A 21,779-nucleotide genomic window follows, 5' to 3' on the forward strand; every position below is an offset into this window, starting at 1 on the left:
CCCCATTTGCCTTTGTGCCTGCCACACACAGACCCACACGGACACACAGACATGGACATACCTGTTTCTGGCTTTCTGCCAGTTAAAAAAATCAGTAGCTTATTCCATTGCTGCTGCAAATGCTTTTGCATTCAGTGGTAATAAAAGCAAAACCAAGAATCACCCCCATGTGGAAGCAACCTCTGTCAATAACGATCTGATATTTTCCTCTTTTTTCTCTGTTATACGCCTGATGTTTTCCACTAGCCAATTTGTCATGTTTGTTCCTGTTTGAACAGAATGTATGTATTTATTAATATACATAATTTATAGTCCACTTTTTTCATAGAGTCTCAGAGTAGATTACACTGCATAAGTCAACACACTCAATTGGATGGGACATCCAATAAACAGAGAAGTGTGGAGGAAGGTCCAAGGGGAGGAAAGAGGAGAGGCAAATGGTGTGTGTGTGTGGGGGGGGAGGGAGGCAGCCAAGCAAGCAGGCCTGGGGAAGGGGGGTGCATGCAAGGGGGGGAGCAGCCCTCCTGAGCCCCCACCCCTGCCCGAGGAAGCCAAGAGGGCAGCTCCAGAGCCGCCGCTGGCCCTGGGTGGGTGGTGGGGGGAAACTCAGGTTTTGCCCCGGATTCCATTTTTCCTAGATATGCCTCTGTACGCAGCTCCCTCTCCTCGTAGGCCAGGGCATGGATTTCAGACCTTTTACCAGAAGCAGATGCTCTGGCACTCACTCAGCTACACGAATCCTCTCACATCTACATTTGAAATCCTCTCACATCTATATCTGAAATAATAAATACGGGACCCAAAAAGCACTGCAAAAAGCAAGAGGGACAAGTTGGGACAACTCCTCTTTCGAGACGGTCTGCCCCCCAATGGGAGCATGAGAGGGGAGTCCAAGCAAACTGAGCTATTCTCCTTCTGGCGTCACCTATTTGACAAACCGTCCCGTCCGCCAGGGGGCGCCCGAAAGCGTTTGGACTCTCTCACTCCACAGACCGGAAAGGAGCGACGCTGGTTGGTGTGGGTGTGCCCTTCGGCCAGCCAATGGGAGGCGAGGATTCAGGCTGGCTCGCGCTACGGAATAGAGGAGCACGGAGGTGCCCTTGGGCGCGTGGGCAGCCGCGTGGGGTGGCTTCTGCAGTCCCGAGGAGCGTCCCGGGGGTGAGCTCCGCGGAGAGCAGCCGAGGCGGAGGGACGCCCCAGCGCGGGGCTTGTCGGATGGAAGTGCAGGACGGTTCGGGCGGGCTCCGGTCCCGGGCGTTGCTGCCTCGTTGCCTAAAGCTGACACCCCGCGGGCGCTGCTGGGTGCTGCCGACGGTTGTGCTTTGCGCCTACGGCTTCTTCGCCAACTTGCGTCCTTCGGAGCCCTTTCTGACCCCTTACCTGTTGGGCCCGGACAAGAACCTCACTGAGACTCAGGTAGGGCTGGCTTCCCCGCCCCCCGCTTTCTGACCTCGCTTCGTTAGGCTTGCCTTGAAACGCCTGGCTCAGGTGCTCAGTGGAAGAACTCCCGTCTTGAATGTGGGAAGCAGCAATAACTTCGAGCGTCTGTTAAGTGTTTCCCCCTAAATCATTTGAAAGGACCTCGCCTTTTGTCAAGCTTTTGACAAAAGCTTGTCAAGTAGGGTAGAGAAAGCTACTTTACTACTGGGGGAGGAGGGGATGGAAGAGTCATCCTTGTAGGATCCACGAAAGTATCACCCACGAAAGTATCACCAAACTCGGGAATTCCCGGGAAAACGTCATCGGGTTGTTTGATTAAGGGTCGGGGAATGAGCAAAAGATGTTTCAATCCTGAGCCTGCAGTTTACACCTCTCGTAGAATGTAGCATAACAGATGTCCTTGAAGGGCCGAGCAACATGTAATGTCAGTAAGCACCTATGGATGGGCTTCCGTGCCGGAGCAGTGGTAGTTTCCCGCCATCCCTACCATTTTTCAGAGAGAAACCATGCTTTTTTTTCTTTTTGCTGTCCCACCTTCCTACTGCTGGTTAAACCAGGCTGGAGAAAAAATGGGTAGGTTATGAGTGCTTGTGTTTCTTTACTGCACGGCTCTAATGGTAGCTTGGGAGAAGTCATTTTCAATAGTGTATGGGGATAAATTGTTGTCGGTAAGCCCTTTGACTTAGATTGAGATTGGTTTCTGTGCCTTTCCCACATGGCTACTTTGTGAACTGTACTTGTACATTGAGAGAATGCAGTCATCCAGATTTAAGGGAATAGCTTCAGAGAAGGCTTGAGTCCCAACCAATCTTGTTTTAGCTTTATCATGGCTCTGTGAATTGCCACAAAAAAACTACTGAAAGGCACATGAGCCCTCTTTTTTTAAGTTGACGGCTTGATCAGAAGGGTGCTGTTGTTTTGTACTTTGGGATAGGTACAGTCTGATCTAAATATTAGCAAGTTATTTCTGTGTTAGTGATAGAGTGAGGATTTGAGCTGCCTTGGAAATATCTGTTGCTTAGGAGGCTTCCAGAAGAAAATTGGCAGACATCCATTGAGGAGACATTTTGATTGATAAAGTTCCCTGAATTGGAATTTGTAAAAAATTCTATTTTATCCTTTTAGAGAATCACTGTTAGAGAATCAGAGTATTACTGTGATTGTAATTATAGTGAATATAGTGTTAAACAATAGACTCTTAGATAGAGAAATCTGGATGCAAACTCCTTCATGGCTGTGAACTGTTGAGCTAAGCTATCTGGTTTGGAGAAACAAAGGCAGGTATGGTTGTTGTGGGCTTTCCGGGCTGTTTGGCCGTGGTCTCATTCCTAATTTCGCCTACATCTGTGGCTGGCATCTTCAGAGGTGCAGCACAGAAAGAAGTACACACTGGTAGTCTGGTAGATCCCGAAAAGCCCAAAACAACCAGTTGAGTCCGACCGTAAAAGCCTGTGACAATACAAAGGCAGGTATGTTGCTCTGGGCTCCAGCGTGGAGTACTACTCAGACTGTTGGGCTACGATCTGGGAATTAGTTATTCAAATACCCAAATAGCCTTCGGAGTGACCTTAGGCCAGTCCACCTCTCCCTTGGCCTAACCTATCTCATAGGATTGTTGTGAGGGTAAAATGGAGGAGGGAAAAACAATGTTCTAAGTAACTTTGGGTCCCTATAAGAGAGAGAGGACCTGTGTATTTATTTCCTTGCAAGAAAAGTGAGGTGATTTTTAATTTATGGAATAAATTAATCTTATTTTCATAAACATGATATACTTTATAGTGACGGTTATTAACTTTCTTTACAACAGCATTGGCCAGTCTAATTTATCTCTTTGTGAGGCAGTGACATGTAGGGATTTGAGCCTGGGACTGTTAATAGTTCAAACACACTACAGCAGTTCAATGATGTTTCAAAATAGCTTGGAAACATTTATTTAGTTTCTCTGTTCCAGAGGTTTTTAAAAAAATTCTCAGTATAAATGTCAGCATTTTGCAATAGGTACTACTGATTTAAGGAACTACATTTTCTGGGGCATGTATGTGTATCATGGGAAAGTTTGGGGGTCAGTGGTGAGGGCCTTTGTGGGTAGTTTAAAGTAATCTGTGGTGTCAGAATAAGGCTCTGGGGCATTATTAGGCCCTTTCTTGTATGTACCCTGTGGAATCTTAGGACACTAATTGATAACCATTTTGAGAGTAAGGAAACACATGATTTTTGTACCAGGTTATCTGTTCCCCTTCCTTTCATTACTAGTATGTTTGTTGACCAGTGTATACGTACTTTAGAGCAAGGGTCCCCAATATTTTTCTGCCTGTAGGTGCCTTTGAAATTCTGATGCAGGGTGGTTGGTACAGCCACTAAATGACTGCAATGGAAGGTGAAACCAGCCACACACACAGAAAGCTCAAATGTAGGCAATAAGAGGACTAATTTAGAAATAAATACTATACCTGGGAAAGAATGAGAGAATAACGGCAACATTGTGGTTACTTCATTTTGTCCAGCCAATCAGATCTCCAGTGGCTAAGGGGCAGGAGCCTCATTTGGCCCAACCCATTTAAAAGCAGTTCATGGGCACCATGGTATTCACATTGGGAAAGTTGCTTTAGAGTAAGTTGCACTGAAATACATGGGATTTTCTTCCATGTAAACAAAAATAAGATCAGGCTACACATTTGAAGGCGTGTGTACAAGTATGGGGGGTGCTGCACACTATGTTGAAGTAGTTATGGTGGTGAATTCAAATGTAACTGATCTTTTGGGGAGTGAGAAAAGGGGGTTGTCCCTTCTTATCTGTTGACTGGGAAGTTGGGCCTTCCTGCTATACTCTTTCCTACCAAAAGATCTAAGTGTGGTCAGTAGTGCTTTTGCGGAAGAGAGAGGGTAGTGTGCTTCTGCTGTTAAAAATAGTCCCTTGGTGTTTTGGGTGTGGGGAGGGTTGGAGGGGGATTGGGAGGTCTGGTGCTGAGTCTGGTTTGGGGTGGAGGGGAGGAATGGAGGAAGTGGTGGTGGATGAATTCACAATTCCACTTAGATCTTTTGGTGGGAAAGGGTATAGTTGTGTTTAACGGTCCTGGACAATATGTTCCTCCCTTCTGCAATATAACCCAATGACATAAGGTTTGAAACAGCCATCATGTACCTTTCAGATCTTCTAAAGACCCAATACTTTAGGATCAGATCTGACTGCTGTGTGAATAAATATATCAGATTATGAAACTGGACAATTTACATGGTTGCCACATATTTTTATGTTTGAGTTCGCATAATGTAGGTAAATGAGCGGGGTTTTTTTGTACATGAGGGGTTGGGGTTAGTGAGAAAACTAAGTCACTGGCTGAAAACGTTCGTGGTTGCTTTAAATATTTTTAGAAAATTTGGAGATTGGTTTGGGAGTCTGTTCAGGAAACTTTCAGGGTAATTCTGGTACAACATTCTGCATGTTTTTTATTCCAAATATTTTTAGCTGGATTGAAGAAGTTCTGTGTGGTACTGGCAAGAATCAAAGAATAATATGGGGAGAAATACGCATGGTGAAATAGATGTATCTCAGAGAAACTTACCTAGAGATTATAAAGTAGAAGTTGAAAATAATTATCATGTTAATCCTGGCTCTGGAAATTTTTAAAATGGATAGTTATTGCTATTTATAGATATTGATAATGAAATAGACATTCTGTTCTAATATTAAATAGTTCGCTGCATTGGCTACTACAGATAGCAGCAAGATTATGTGATCAGGCTTTGACAATCCAGTTCTACCAGTTATTCTCCCTGTTGTTAATTGCTTCTCTTTGCATTCTTTCTTGATCATCCAGTTATACCAAGGTCTGGTTAAAATAAAAATTAAAACACTCTTCTGTAGTGAATGCTTTGTTCTGATCACCTGTGAGTGATTCCGTAGTTTTAAATCTTACTGTTTTGAGACCTGTGAGCTTGTTTTCTAGTCTCAATTTTAAAAAAGCATCCCAATGTAAAGTGAATGATACTTGCCCCACACCCGAACTTTACCACCCTTTTCATCCACTCTATCCTGATGTCTTGTACCATGAAAACTAGAGGCGATAGCTGAAATCTCTCCTTGTACATGAAATGATTCTTTGGGCCAAGATAGACAGGGTCAACCTGGCAACCTTTTTAGAGGATAATTTAGCCATTTAGGAACTGCAGTGAGGCAATCTTAGTTTTCCTCTCTACTCATTTTAAATTGCTGAAATAGCCACAACAGCTGTTTGAGCACTTTAAAAGGTGAGTGTGGGGGAACCTATTGTCCCTGTGCTATGAATATGATCAGGATTGAGCCCTTGTGGCATTTTTTAAATGAGCAAGTTCTCCTCTAAACTGGTGCTGGAGGTCAAAAGTTGGCCCCGTGGCTGCTAGTTTGGCCTTTATAAAGGACCTTCCTTAATTCTGACAGTGCAACCTATACAAATGGTGTTAGCCAAATATTTGTTTAAAACAAAGGATGTGTGTTTGTATGTGCGCGAGATCGAATTTTCAATTTTAAAAGATTATTTTTGGATGGAGAGCAATCATGATTTCTTTTTCTCTTTCAGGTCTTCAATGAGATTTATCCAGTATGGACCTACTCTTATCTGGTGCTGCTATTCCCTGTCTTCCTGGCAACCGACTATCTCAGATACAAGCCTATAATCCTCCTGCAAGGACTCAGCCTCATAGTGACATGGTTTATGCTGCTCTATGCCAAAGGACTGCTGGCTATTCAATTCTTGGAATTCTTCTATGGAGTGGTGACTGCAACAGAGATTGCCTATTATTCCTACATCTATAGCATTGTAGACATAGCCTTGTACCAGAAGGTCACCAGCTACTGTCGAAGCGCTGCCCTTGTAGGTTATACAGTGGGCTCAGTCTCGGGACAAGTCTTAGTGTCTGTCGCTGGCTGGTCTCTGTTCAGTTTGAATGTGGTCTCTCTCACCTCTGTTTCTGTTGCCTTTGCCATGGCTTGGTTTTTGCCCATGCCGCAGAAAAGTCTCTTTTTTCACCATCGCTCAAGCCCCCAGGTCAGTAAGGAAACAAAGACTGTAGATTGTAAAAATGGAGCAGTTGTCCAGGATGATCCTGCCTTAAAGAGGGTTTCTGGGTGGGAAGAACTTGAATCGAAGGTTCCCCTAAATGGAGAAGAGCATCCTCCAGAACAGCAGGTAAGGTGCGCTGCTGTTTTGGGGGAAATGGGAGTTACAACTCTTGTCATCTACAGAGAATTTTCAGTCTTCTTAATTGTTATTAGCAGGTTGTTGTGTTTTCTGCTTATGCCCCATGGCAGGTGGTTGATTTTTAACTTCTTGGGTATCTGATTGCTTCAGTGGTATCCTTGTGTTGGTGACCCTGTTGCCAGCTGGAGCAAGGACCTTTTAAGAAACAAGCAAACGAATTATAATGATTATCATTACAAGCCTCTAACTCATTAAGAAAAGTAATTGTTATCGGGAATATGAGGGCTGTTGTAAATAATACTTGTAACGACATCCTAATCCAAGGGCATCTTGAAAGAACAAGGAACTTTACAATATAGTGCAGGGGTCTGCAACCTGTGGCTCTCCAGATGTTCATGGACTACAAATCCCATCAGCCCCTGCTGGCACGGGCTGTTGGGAATTGTAGTCCATGGACATCTGGAGAGCCGCAGGTTGCTTTCTTGACAACATTAGTCATCCTAGAATGGAAAATGATGGGCATCCTCTGCAGTTGATGATGGGGCTAGAAATGATGTACTTCTAAGCAGAGAGAGAGTGGGTCACCCTCTCCCCCAAAGGCAGATCCTGTTGCTTGTGGATATTGCAGGAGGAGTTTGCAAGATGTAGAGAACCCTGCAACAAATATGTCAGCACAGAGGGAACTTTTTGGGGTAAGCAGAACCAACAATTACTTGGAAGTCTGCTCTTTGACTAAAAAGGTTCTCTTTTGTTTTAAGGGGGTTTTTTTTGGCTGGGCTGCAGCTGAAAGCTGTTTAACATTCCAAAGAATTAATGTTTCTGCATCAAACACCATTGCACAAGAGTCCTTTTCTAGTGAGCCATTGAGTGTAGGATCTTGTTCTTCAGACCTTCAGTGGGAATCTGAATTGCATTACAGCTGCTTAAGCTTGTCTTTCGTTAGCAAATGTTGCTTTTCTTCTTCTACTTGTCTGTCTGCTTTTTAATTTCATCTTGTTTCTCCATTTGCCCCCTAGTGCTTTTACTGAAATTTGCAACACCCGATCTGTGGGAGTAGGTTCTTCCACGTTGGCTGTTCTGTCAATGCTGCATGTGTCAGTTTACTCAGTTGCTGACGGGACTGAGGGATTTAATTTCTGTTTCTGGAAAAAAAAAAGGTTGCTGTACCTACTGGGGAAAGTATCCCCTTTTTTGCAGGCTGTATTCCAGAATTCAACTACACTGAAAGTGCAACTGTGCCATCAAGTGTGTATCCCCTAAATGCTGCTTAGCCAAGCATCTGCCAAGGATCCACACTGTTGATACTACTAGATGGGGGTGTCTGGGGCCAAAGAAGGAATTGTGCATATAGATTTCTAATTTGTTGTGGTATTCGAAATTATCCCACTTGTGAGAGCTCTGCTGTTCTTTTTATTTTCTGTAAGTGATGAGGGTATGATTATGTCTAGTTAGCTAATGGAAGTAGAGATACTGGAGAGAGACAGAGGAGGTATGACTACTCTTCAATTGTCCGACACTGTATGTCTTTAAAATAAATGTATATCTGAACCAGCTTAGGGAACTGGGATGATCCCACCTTTATTTCTGGTTTACCTCAATCACACAATAAGCTTTTTCAGAGTTTAACAAATAAATAGTAGAATTTTATTAAACACTTCAGGGGAATAGGATAGGAAAAATATGATAAAGAAAGGAGTATTTTTATACAAGTATGAAGTTGATTTCAAAGCTCAGCATAAATGGGGTTGGCTAATTGTTAACATTTTAGTAGGTCAGAGTTCTTAATGTTTTAATATGCGATAGACTTTCAAGATGTTTCACAGATTTAATACAAGCAAACACTCAGGGATTCAGGTGTTAACTCTGGTGCCTGTAAATTATACAAAAGGAGTATTCTCCCCCCTCACTTTCCCTTCATACTTCCTAAACCTCAGCATTACTTCAAAGCATTTGAAGTAAAGAACGAGTAAAGATAAAGATCATTTTTAAAAGTGAAGTAAAAGTAAAGATCCCTTTAAAGAACGAGGGTGGGAATTCTTCTCCTACATGTAGTGTAAGTTCCCCTTCTGACTAGTGAATGGTTCCTCTTTCACTGTCAGTTCCCTCAGTTCTTCTCCCTATGTCCAGATGATGAACTAGTCCTGCTCTTAGACCCTGGGCTAGGAATTCTTCTCTCCCTAGAAGATAATTCCCCTTCTTGGCTAGAGTAGAGTCCCTTCTTTCCCCAGTACTATCTTCCCATCAATTCCACAGACACTCAATACATCTGTTCTGTCTGGATCTCAGAGTTGAACCTCTTCTGATGCTGACTGAAACTTTGACTCTTTCTGAAACTCCAGCCACTCCCATTCCATCATTCATATGTTCAGGCTCTGTGAGGGATTCAGACTTTAGATTCAGGCTTTTCTGGCTTTGCCTGTTCCTTAGGTCCTTCACAGGAGCATATAGGAGTTGTTCCTCATTTTGATTCTGGTGTCTGCATGATATGTAGAATTGTCTTGTTTTCATGTGATTCTTGACTAAAGAATAAAAAATGAGTCTCCAATCTGAGTTTACTTTCCAAAGGTTGTGCCAGCGTTTTATTTTAATGGTACCTGCGGCCCTTTTCCGCGACGGGCCAAGGTGGGCCCGGCGGCCTGGGGACGGCAAAAACGCCGCCCCCATGCCGCTGTTCGCACAGGCGGCGCTGCAGAAACGCAGCATCGCCAACCTGGCTCCCCTTCCCCTCCCTCAGGGCGGCGTCAGGCCGTCCTCAAAAACACCCGTTTAAAGGGTTGTTTTTGAGAAAACAGCGTGTTCTCTGCGGCGCAGTCCCAACGGCACCTAGAACACGCTGTTTCCCCAGTCCCTCTCTTACTTACCTCGTCGCCATCGTCGCCCCGCCATCTTCCTAAGCCCTTCTGTCCTCCCAACCCCTGGAGGTCGGAGGGCAGCTGCGGGCGGGGCTTAGGAGGACAGCAGGGCGACGACGGCGACAAGGTAAGTAAGAGAGGGACAGGGAAGAGGCGGCTCCATGCGGAGCCGCCTCTCCTGCGCCAGCCTCTGCTGGGGCCGCTCGCACGCTTGCGTGCGAACGGCCTCCACCCCCACGCCGGCAGAATTCTTGCCAGTGTGAGGGCGCCCGGAGGCCTGTGTGGAAAGGGCCTCAGTCAAAGTACTGGAGATGGCTTTAGGAGTGGGGTGATACTAAACTTCCTCTTAATAGAAAAGACTTCCTCAGAGTTGCCAGTATGTTTTGCAGTCAGGGAAGTTGTGGTCGCATCTTCTCCATGAGAAGACTGTTTTAAAAGTTCCACTTTATTTGGAACGGATACTTTTGTAAGGAAGTGACTATTTGTTCAACTAAGATGTCTTCCAAATGGGTTATCTATCCTGAGTTCAATTATTCTGGGAGGTGTTTTTCCCCTTGCTTTTTAATCCAAGAAAACACTCAATATTATGATTCATTCATGCACAACCCTGTGAGGTGGAAACCTTGTTGCTGCTGCCTTTATTTGCATCTGCACCAACAATGGGAAAACTACAAAAGTTTGTCCCTGTATGGAAGACACCTAAGGCTTGACCACTTAGAAATGTAAAACATAACAGAAGACCAGTGGCATTTAGTAATGTCTGTGAGGCCTTACCAGGTAGTTGTGCTGCCTGGAGGAAGTGCTGCTGTCCTTTGATTATCTCAGTGAGGCTTGCCTTGTTTACGTGGCAAAAAGTCTTCTTTCTGGTTTGATACAAAAATTGAATGAAGTGTGAAAGACTGGGCAGAGAAAGGAGGCTGCTTGCTTCCTTTGAAAGTTTCCGACTGCTACCTCTGCTAGGAGAGCCTTTGCATCTATTCTCTGTACACCTTTCTCTGATGGAAGATAAGGCATATGGTTGAGCCAGGAAAGCAAAGATGTGGGGTGGGGGTGTGTGCACGCACAGGAGCAGGCTACTGTTGAGAATTCTACCTGCCTCTTTGTTTTGTTCTGTTTTTTTAGAGATCTTGATCATGCTACAATGTGACCAAGAGGCTCTTGGGTTGCCACTTATATATGCTGCGTAATTACAGTTATTGGTGCAAAATGGTTACCTGAAAACAAGGAAAAGGCATCTGTTCAAAAAGGACATTGACAATGGCTGGTGTCAGAGGGGACTGACTGATCCTTTTTTGTCTTTGGGTTTAGTACTCTTTCGGTGTCATTGCTATAGCAAATCTGTTCATGTTGCTTGCTAGCTCTTTCTCTAACCCTGCATCTGCCCTTTGTCCTTCAATTCAGTAGGTCTTGTATCTAGATAATAAATGTAGTGTTGTGTTGATCTCTTCTTGAGAAAACTGGCTTTCATCATATTGTACAGCTTTGCAATAGTGGCAGTGCTGATTTTAAAACTGCTTTCACCCAAAGACTGCAATGTGCTGTTTAAGTGCAAGGTTGAATGCTGTGACCCGATTTAACTTTTTTTTTCAGAATAAAAATTCTATCCACCACTCTTGGGGTTCAGGTAACAAGATAGGACAGATCTGCTCTTAGGGAGCATAGAGGAGATATAGGTCTTACAGGCTTTTTAAAATAAGTTTTTGAAACTATTGTCTCTTTGTGGAAGACATTTACTGGCATTATTTTCTATGTGGGTTGTAAACATATCAGTTGCATTTGGCCCTATCTTGAGAACACTTGGTAAAATAACATGTGCCCCAGCATGTTATGATTGATGTTAAGAACAATGGTTGCTAGGTGTGCTTTGATAATAATCTTGGCTAATGACTTTGAGACGTTAATTAAAGCTGATAGACCGTGCCAGATCCTCTTGTTTTTAATCAGTTGTTTACTAGGTGTATATTCATTTTCATACCTTTTGGATGAGGATTTCAGAATTTTCAGGAAATGGATGACTTACCTTAGTTACTTACATCCTCTCCTCGGTTGGATACTAAGAAGAACATTAGCATGAGTCCCACATTGAACGTGTACCTTGTATCAATCTGAGTATGGCAAAATGTTAACTGAACTACCCCCTCCCCTTGTTTGCCTGTTTCATTCCCATTCTTTTACTGCTTTGGCAACTTTTTTTAAAAAGATCGTTTCCATGGGATAGTGACTTCAGATATCATAGCCTGCTATGAATTGAGGAAAGTTATTTTTATGGATTGGCATTGTCTTTACTCCAATTGGGCAAATATTGTCCCCTTTCTTTGTTGGACTTCCTTTTTTAGTTAAAGCGATGTTTGTACTTCTGTGCCTTGATCTGGATAGTCCTGGTTAGTATTTGGATGGGAGACCACCAAGGAAGCCTAGTGTTGTTATGTAGAGGCAGGCACTGGCAACCACCTCTGAATGTCTCTTGCCTTTAAAACTCTGTGGTATCAACATAAGCCAGCTGCAACTTGAGGGCCCAAAAACCAAAACTTTAAGGGCCTAAAACCGTGATGGTGAACCTTTGGCACTCCAGATGGTATGGACTACAATTCCCATCAGCCCCTGCCAGCATGAGCAATTGGCCATGCTGGCAGGGGCTGATGGGAATTGTAGTCCATACCATCTGGAGTGCCAAAGGTTCGCCACCACTGGCCTAAAATCTTTCATTAAAAACCCTCCCTAATAATTCTTGTAGCACTAAATATACAATACACAAAGAGTATTCAAATCTTATTTTGACTGAAGTCATAGCGGCTGGCTGTTTGAGGAGGGGCTCTCTTGGTTGTAGAGCATCTATTTTGCATACAAAAGTTCCCTGATTCTATCCCTGACATCACCAGTTAAATGAATCTGAGGTGATTTACCTTTAAGTGAGTCTCCAAAGATTTAGTGCCACTCTGAGTAGACGGTATTGACCTTGCTAGACCAATGGTCTGCTTCAGCTGAAGACTGCTTCATGTGCTTCTGTTTATAGGCAGGAATTAATTCACAGAGAATATGTGGCTGGTTGTAGCCACCTGGTAGATGATGGCCAAGAGCAAGGATATGAATACATTTCTCTTATTCAAATTTGTTTTATTCCCAAGACCCCATTTCCTTTGCTGTATGAATGCCCACATAGGCAAAGATACTAGTAATTCCTGTCAAGAATGTCAATGATAAAACAAGCAACCTGTGATTTTCTGCAGGGAATCAGGTGGAACCTCCTTCGAACAAGAGCAAGTACAAATGTAATATAAAGTCTCTTCCTCCCCTTTAAGTCAGTTGTAAAGCCCTTGATGCATTTTGAAAAACTTTCTCTGGGCATTCCAAAAAATTCAGCACGTCTAACTTTGTTTTGCAGTACAGTGGAAATAATTACCCCCTAGTGTAACTATGTTGGCTAAATTGTTGCTAGAAGCAGTTTCTTCTCACTGTTCACACAGTCACTTTTCATTGTTCACACAGTTGCAAGCTTACAAGTTAGAACAAATGTTGCTTAATGTTAAAATGTTTGTGGTTGGAAGGCACAGTTCTCACCATATCTGCAGTTTGTCTTGAAACTATGTGGCAAAAGATTCATCAGATTTGCCAGTTTATGGCTTTAAACCAACTTATTCCATCTGTTGGATTTTACAAGAACTGTGTTGGCATCACCTAATTGGGATTTGGGCTTATGATCTTTTGATCTGACAAACCATCTGCCAAAGGCATAGTGCAAATTAGAATGATGTGGTCATGTGAATTGTTGGCCTTTGGTTCCACTTGTCATGTGTTGGGATTTGCTGTTTTATAGACAGAACCAGAGGCATTACTGTGTGGTGCTTGTCACTCCTCAAATAAATGGCAGGGACAATGTTTTGCACTAGCACTGGCTTGTGGGTGATAGCGACAGGTGGGTAGACAGACTGCTGGAATTGTTTTTTAATCTACACAGGGCCAAAAAGTGGACATCGTCAAGGTTATCAAAGAGCTCTGGAAGGACTTCCTGCAGTGTTACTCTTCACAGCCTCTGCTCTGTTGGTCCGTGTGGTGGGCTCTGTCGACATGTGGCTACTTCCAGATCATAAACTATGTTCAAGGCTTGTGGGAGCTGGTGCAACCTTCTCAGAACTCTGAGATCTATAATGGAGGCGTAGAGGCTGTTTCCACACTGTTGGGTAAGTTAGGGCTTTAACAGCATGTTTTAGAGGTGAACGTAAGCCTGTAGACTGCAGGGCTATGCTATGTTTTACTACTGGGCTCTGATGTGTACTGTTGCTAGTTGTTCCCATGACCCCCCTCCCTCTAGTGTCGGGGTAAACCCCACCCTTTGTAAACAGTGCTGTGTGTTGCATGTAATATGTATGAGGATGACTCAGTTGCCTCTACTGTCCATTTAGTAATATGTTTTGAAATCCAGGCCGGAGATAATAGTGTTTACAGGAGCATCCTGGAAAAGTCATCTAAGGAAGTAACAGCTTCAGCATTTCAAACACATGAGTATGTGGCCAGTGTAATGCCAGGTGGAACCTGGTTATGCTAATACAAGCATTTTCCGCACTGCCACAAACTGGGTAATTGTCCACCCATATTGGCTAGGAAATCTTCTACATAACTGTCTCTCTTTTTTTCTTTATCACCCCTTTACCCTCCCACTCTCTTAACTCCTATAAGTCTTCTTTGCACTAACTATGAAAATCTTAAAGATCGCCCAGATTGGATGACCTATTCTGCAGGCCAGACCCTTTTGTGCATTTAAAAACACAAACCACCTGGAACCTCTGGGGAATCTCTGTTCAGAGCCCTCAAGGTATAATTGAGCTGCAAAATGCACTGTGGTCTGTGTGTAGTGATAAAGGAGAATGGATTGGAACTGCCATGTTGGGTAAGGGACAGGTTTAAGTCTCCCTGCCCCACCCTGTTGCCTGACTGGAAATGGTCCTCCTTCCAGGCTCCTGGAAGCGTCAGGACGGGCAAAAATATGACCATTAGGGGGATGTTTGTTTCACCTCCCGCATCTCAGGACTGCAAGGTTTGTAGCAGAAACATGTCATTCTTTCTAAACTTCAGCTACTCTGCAAGTCCGATTCCGCATCACTCCCTTAAGGGGTTTTCTAGGCAGGCACAGGTGCTTTAGAGAGCAAAATGCCAAAACTGGTCTTATTTGAATGGCAGGTCTTACAGTTGAATTTGTCTAGCGGCTTGATACAGTCTTAGTCTTTTGGCCAAATTCTCCATAAGGCAACAACTTTACAGAAAAAAACAAAGACAACTTTTAAAGGCACAGGTTAAACATGCAAAGGAATTACTTCCTGTGTTTAAAGAAGGCTCTTGCAGACTGTTGATGTGAATCTCCTATGGTTAACATGGTAATTGCATATTATTATGTATTAAGGATTTTTATGTACCAGGATTTTGGGGTGCTAGTGGCAGGCTTTTTTGTAGACCAAATATTTTTTGAATTGCAAACTTAAAATTTTTCTTCCACTCACGTTTAATCAGCTTAACAACCACTTCAAAGGATAATCTAAAATGACTTCTATTGTACAGAATTGGGTCAAGAATGTTGCTTGAAAACAGAATTCTTGTTATTATAGATGCTGATATAAATGATGAAATTGGATGGAGATGGCAGAAAAATTCTATCATGTGTGCTGATGAAATTCCTTTGATTATTTTAGATGATAAAAAAATAACTTGTGAAATGCGTACATTCACATTTCTGTCCTGGCAATACTAATGTAGAATGAGTGGCAATACTGGTTGTATACCTCTTTCTGTTGCATCTGAACTGTGTGAAATTCTCAAAATAGCTGATAGAATATTTAGGAAAGCTGCCCATGACAGTCCCTCTCCAGATCTCTGATGTTAACAGATATTTCTAAAAATGTGTCCAACATAAAGATGCTCGAATAGAACGTTTTTTGGACAGTAACCTTTTCCCCTCATTTTTGTGTTTGTAGGAGCAGTGGCTGTCTTTATCGTGGGCCACATAAAAGCATCTTGGACTACCTGGGGTGAGATAGCCTTAGCACTGTTCTCTCTCTTCATTGCTGGTTCTGTTTATATCATGGACACAGTCCGAAACATCTGGGTGTGCTATGCTTCCTATGTTATATTCCGAATTATCTATATGCTGCTCATCACCATTGCAACGTAAGTGCTTGCAAACAAACTTTGACAATTACAGTGCATGCTACCTGTGCATAAAGAGCCACAAGCTAGCATAGGGAAGATTCTCATGAAGAAAAGGAAGAAAGATGGTTTCAGGATTAACCATTCCCTGGGATAATTCTCTTAGCTTTTGAACAAAGCATTTTAGTTTACTGAATTCAACCCAGTACTGATATGCTATCATGGTCCTGTAAATGGGAATACTTAATACTGAATTAAAACATTGGATGCTTGTCTAACATATGTTTGGTACAAAACTGTGTTGCCTTTTAATCTCATGGAGGCCACTTCCTTTTCCTTGCTAATCTGACAATCATGAGGAATAGTTCGATTCATAAATTTCAAATAGATGGTCACAGTGCCTCATTCAGGTATGTGTCTGGTTGGCTGGAACACATCTGAACCTGATGAATGCAGGCTGAAATCAGAACTTTGTAATCTAAGCAAGGTTGAGAGCTTGTGTCTCCTTAGTCTTGATTATATTTTAACTAAAAAGCCTAGTATCATCTATGATACTGTCCCATATTTGTGCAAATTTTGGAGAAAAGTGTTTCCATTCTGCTATATGCAGCATGTTTATATCCATACATTGTGGTTTCCACCATCTCCTGTACCCTTGGGTGTGAAGCCAATAAATCAGTGGCAATCTCAGGATGAAAACAAGCCATTTGTATTATAAATTCCATGTCATCTGTCTTCCAAACCTGCTTATTCAGGAAAAATATTGGCTGCTGTACAAGCTGTTCAGTTGGTTTGTGTAATACCATTCACCTTGCAGTATAATGCGGTAGCTGTTCAGAGAAGCATATGACTTTTTTGGGCAATGTCCAGATTTGCTGCAAAAGGCAAAGTACGGATCATAGAAAGGTCACACAAGGTGCACATGTTAGAAAAGAACAAAAAGTAGTGGTAGCTCTTTAGATTGCTGTGGATCCGGCTGGTATTTTCAAGCACCTGTAACTTTTTGTGTATCGACAAGCAGTTTACTTAACTGTTCGACTGGAACCAATTATTTTTTTGCTTATAAATCTGAGTAGCAAATGGAAACCTTGTCTAAGTGATTAAATCTGCAGAACACCAGACTGAGCTGGTTTCTGTAAGACTCCAGTGAAGGTTTTTGTATTTGGTCATTGACCATAAATTAAGACTTCACTTCAGTGAAGGTTTTTCTGCCTGGGACATTTTTGCCAGTGGTTCACCGTCCATGCCGTCAGAGATCATGTCCCCATGTCAGTCAGTTGCTGCAGTTCTTTGAATGTTTTCCAAGGCTGAATCTTGTTGAGCCCAGTGGGAGTCACTTCAGGGTAAACATGTACTGGATTGGGCTGCAAGTTTGTTTTGCAACTTTGTTCTGTTACCCCATCTGCTATCTGGTAACATGTTGCAGCTGTTGCTGCATTGCTGAATTTTGTCAGTTATGCTCAAGTCTGATTAGTTCACCTGCCTTATTTTAGTAGTTCTGTACTGTAGTTTTTTTCATTCCCTCCATTGTTTACAAGCCATATACAACATACCCTGAATGCTCTGGGTAGGTAATATTTCCACATCCAGTTTATTCTCCCAACACCAATGGAGGATGCTACTTCCATTTTACAGACCAGAAATGGAGATTAACGCAAGGACACACTGAATGTTACTGACCTGGGATAGCGCAACCAGTAAAGCTGCCTTGAATTTCCCTTTGGGAGGGAAGTGTCAGCAGTGTTGTTAATATGTGGGCTGCATGATAAAATCATACAGAAATGTTTAACGGCCAAACTAGATGTCCCTGCAGCAGATCTGGATGTTTACAATGGAACTGACCCTGTTGTTCAAAGGGGTGGTGGGTTGTGCCCAATGCTAAAAGCAAACAACATGCAGATGAGGGATGCTGAGTCCTTCCCTTATTTATCTGTCTGCAGTCTCTCACTACAGGCACTTTTTTCCAGCTGGGGTTCCAGTGTTCAGGGACCTGGTTAAAAAATGTGCTGGGGGGAAGGGACCTTGCAGGAATTGGTGGCATTAGGCTTCCTTCATTCACAACCTCAATTTTTTTTCTTCCTTCATTCACAACCTCTTTTATGATGTTAAAGTTCAGGCTGCTATTTGTTTCTTCTGTGAGTGGGGATGCAGACACATGGAGCTGCTGCTGTTGCTGTCTAGCTTGGCTCTGTATCTGGGAAGTCATTTGGAAGTATACCTGTGTTGTTAACTTTGAACAGCTCTGGGGTCTCCCCATTTTTGTTTTTTCAAGCTGTGTATTTTTGTTCTTTCCTGTGTAGGTTCCAGATTGCTACAAATTTAAGCGTTGAGCGCTATGCCCTGGTGTTTGGTATCAATACTTTCATCGCCCTGGCACTACAGAGCCTGCTTACATTCATTGTAGTTGATTCAAAAGGGCTTGGGTTGGATATATTTACACAGGTAAGGCTTGTGCTTAATCTTATTGGGGGAGAGAATGTACAGTTTTCCTAAAGACTGCTCCCTGTTTCAGTGTTGGGAGTAAGAAGCTCATTGTGATCCCACACAGTGTCTCTAGGAGATGAATGATGCGTTTCCCTTGATAGGCAAAGGTGAGGAGAGTGTTTTTTCCTCAGCTGTGTTGCTCATGGATGCTAGAAATGCATAATGGTATTTAGCGGCTGATTGCTAAATTAGTCATTACACATGCTGTACCTTATCATGTTCTCCTATACCAGTGATGGCGAACCTATGGCATGGGTGCCAGAGGTGGCACTCAGAGCCCTCTCTGTGGGCAACGCACAGAGTTCATCATGTGGGGGGTGGAAAATCACTCCCCCCACACACACACACATCTAGGCTGGCCTGGGCTGCTGGGCTGAATTATTAGCATTAAAGCTAAGACCTAGTTTTGGGGAAGCAATGTAGGTAACTCTGTTAAGAATTGTTAAACCCCACTGATTTTCATGCAAAGAACTAAAGCGCGTTCCTTTACCTGGGAGTAAGCTCGTTTGCTGGCAATGTGGCTTGCTTCTGAGTAAACCCTCCTAGGGTCGTGATTCACCCGTTGGAAGAGTTGCATGGTTGCTTCAAAGCAAAGCCAACAACTACCAGCAAGCTTACTCCCGAGTAACGCACGCCTCGGAGCCAACTGTTTTTTTCTTAACTAAAACCTCAGCATTCAGGTTAAATTGCCATGTTGGCACTTTGCAATAAATAAGTGGGTTTTGGGTTGCAGTTTGGGCACTCGGTCTCGAAAAGGTTCACCATCACTGTCCTATACCTTTTAAATGGAAGAAGCAGTGAGGGACAAATCTAGATTGGGGGCTTTGGTGTGGGAATTCGGGGTTGAATGTTTTTCCTGATTTAAATTGCCCCCCAGAGGGAAACAAATAGGTATCTGTATGATACTTGGGACCAATAGCAGTCTGTAGTTATTTATGCATATACTACTTATCCTGCAGCCGAGAAGCAATCAGTTCTCTAACTTTGCTTTGCAGTTTGTTAACAATGTGCTGTTATTCTCCCCCCCCCCCCCACTTTTTGCTGCAGTTCATGATCTATGCTGGTTATTTTGCTGCCATCTCAGCAGTGTTTTTGATCAGTGGCACATACAGTATTGTCAAGAATTTAAATTGCCCCCCAGAGGGAAACAAATAGGTATCTGTATGATACTTGGGACCAATAGCAGTCTGTAGTTATTTATGCATATACTACTTATCCTGCAACCGAGAAGCAATCAGTTCTCTAACTTTGCTTTGCAGTTTGTTAACAATGTGCTTTTTTTCCCCCCCCCCCCCCCCACTTTTTGCTGCAGTTCATGATCTATGCTGGTTATTTTGCTGCCATCTCAGCAGTGTTTTTGATCAGTGGCACATACAGTATTGTCAAGAATTACCGGAGACGAGGAGAGATGACAGAGGAAGCTGTGGCAAGCATTGCTTAGAATGCAGATATGGACTTTGCACCTGTGTAAGAAGGAAGAGGGGCTGTGTTTTAAACATGCTGCTTTTTTATTGTGTTCAAATGTGGTTATCTGAATTGCACTTGACTTACAGTCATACTATATGACCAGCATAAACTACAAGCAGAATGTATTTAATGATACCTTGTGTAAATAAGAATGCTTATATATGAAACTGTCCTGAAACAAGACCTTTTTTGGGGGTCAGAACTACATGTCTGAGAAGTCCAAAGTACTGTTGACTGTTTTCTTGCCTTCCAAGACCTGCTCGCCATGAAATGACTTTTGGAAAGTAGATATGTGTGTGACTAACTAGCCTGGTATATGTTGGATCCATGCAGTTAGTAGGCAAGGTCTGATGCAGCTGAAGAACTGTGGGTTGATGGTGAAAAACTGCAATAAGATACTTGTCAGTCAAGGTTGAAAAGAATTGCCCAGAAGTGTTAAGTGCAATTTTTATTAACACTAAATATATTTTCCATACATACGCACAAACGTTTTCCACATGGTGACATGTCCTGTGTTGTCTGACTCCTGTTACTCATTTAAAGGCTTAGCTTTCTTTTGATTACACTTGCTTGTCCAGCTTAAATAGATCCATTCGCCTAGTGGCTTTGTTGACATTCTTAGTACATTTTAATTTGTACAGAATGAGGCATAGGGAGCACAAGATGCAAACCTGTGTTCAGGTTTTGTTTTCCTTCATTCAGCTCCTCAGAGTCAGGACTTTGACCTCTAAAGACTTGCTTTTCAGCTGTTGACAGCAGGTTTCACACTGACTGAGAGAAAAAACTGACAGCAATTTGTGTGTGTGAGTGTAATGGAATAAGTCACATGTGCTTCTTGTATTTTACAGCACTGGACAGGAAGGTCACTCTGATGATGGTCATGTTTAGTTTCTCCTCAGCAAACGAGATAGCTAGGTATATATTTTCTGTGAATGTATTTAGGCTGAACTCCTTGAGGCTCCGTTAGATGTTTTAAACAGTTATAGCCTTTTACTCAGGAAAGGACAAGACAGGGTTAGGGTTAGACAGGTTTTTAACCGTAGCCTTAATATTTTGTCCACCCTTCCTTTATAAGGCAGAGGATTTCACACAAAGAGGCTGTTGTATGGTTTGTATTTGTAGATAGCTTGGAGAGGGGACTGCTGCTAACAAAACTACATGTTTCCTTCCCCTTCATTTTTAATTGCTTTGGGCTCATTTGCTTCCCATTAAGTTAGAGAGTTGAATAAGCCATGACAAGTTCTTGAGGTTTCCAGCTAATAACAACTTTCAGAGGTCTGCTGTGCAGTGTTCTTGGCTGCATGATACCATGAGAAGAAAATAGGAAGAGTGAGCAGACTACTTGATCAGAGCATGTGAAGTTATGTCAGACTTTTAAATGGGTTCAATTTTAATCATTATAATTGCTGGATTTGCAGGTACAAGTCTGGTATGTATATATGAGATTAAGCTCCAACATATCTGGAGTATACATCTGACAAAGTACAAGAGCAAACTGGAATTTAGTTTAATTTAAGTCTTTGGATTGAGGCAAAGGTTTTGAAGGTTCTGAACAGAACATTCTAAGGAGAAATTTGCACACTCCCTTCAATTTATGTTTTATGTAATTGCTTTATAGTGTTATCTACTGGGAACTTCCAGATCACAAACTGATAGGGGACTCCATTATTTCTTGGACTTGGTCAAAATATCATCCTCTTATCTAAACCGCAGTGTCTGTAAGGTAATTGTCTGCAGTCTCCTTGGGGCAAAAAGCTAATGGTTGAATGCATGTCTTCTGAAGAGAAACTAGAAAACATTAGCAGTAAATAAGACTCTCCATCAACTCATAAACTCAGGAAAATAAGGGTTGAGTGACCAAAGGGGGAAACTGAACCCGGAAAACCACACAATACCCTGGAAACTGAACCTGTAATCTAGTGGTAAAGTAATTTTTATTGTCTATCTTTCTCTTGTGAGGAAAACAGAAATAACTCTTAACAGCTCAAACTATAGAACAACACTATTACTTAAAAGCAGATGACTCGTGATGCCTGTCTTGCCTTAAAACTGCCTTATAAAAATTCATGTGATCGTGCTGTACTGTAGTGATCTAGTTTAGTTAAGAAAGCCTGGAAATGGTACAGAGTTCTCATTCGGGGTTTATGCAATACAAGTATTATAATGGCGTATTCTGTCCAAATTACAAAACTATTTTTAACCAAATAAAAATATTTTTATTATA

The 21,779-nt window shown here is 42.5% G+C and overlaps 1 protein-coding gene across 3 annotated transcripts; it reads left to right on the forward strand.

Annotated features, from left to right (window-relative positions):
• The first annotated feature begins 1,055 nt into the window (after window positions 1-1,055).
• Window positions 1,056-21,779, forward strand: SLC19A2 (solute carrier family 19 member 2). 3 transcript variants are annotated; one of them, XM_048495317.1, is made up of 6 exons: window positions 1,056-1,416; window positions 5,997-6,605; window positions 13,425-13,647; window positions 15,433-15,625; window positions 17,905-18,046; window positions 19,401-21,779. In XM_048495317.1, the coding sequence occupies exons 1-6, from the start codon at window positions 1,216-1,218 to the stop codon at window positions 19,527-19,529; spliced, it is 1,497 nt and encodes a 498-aa protein (XP_048351274.1). In that variant the 5' UTR covers window positions 1,056-1,215; the 3' UTR covers window positions 19,530-21,779. The 3 variants fall into 3 exon arrangements, with proteins under 3 accessions (XP_048351274.1, XP_048351276.1, XP_048351277.1); XM_048495319.1 differs by having other exon boundaries at window positions 5,997-6,464; XM_048495320.1 differs by having other exon boundaries at window positions 5,997-6,290.

This window comes from Sphaerodactylus townsendi, linkage group LG04 (assembly GCF_021028975.2).
Source record: "Sphaerodactylus townsendi isolate TG3544 linkage group LG04, MPM_Stown_v2.3, whole genome shotgun sequence".
Classification (NCBI taxonomy): domain Eukaryota; kingdom Metazoa; phylum Chordata; class Lepidosauria; order Squamata; family Sphaerodactylidae; genus Sphaerodactylus; species Sphaerodactylus townsendi.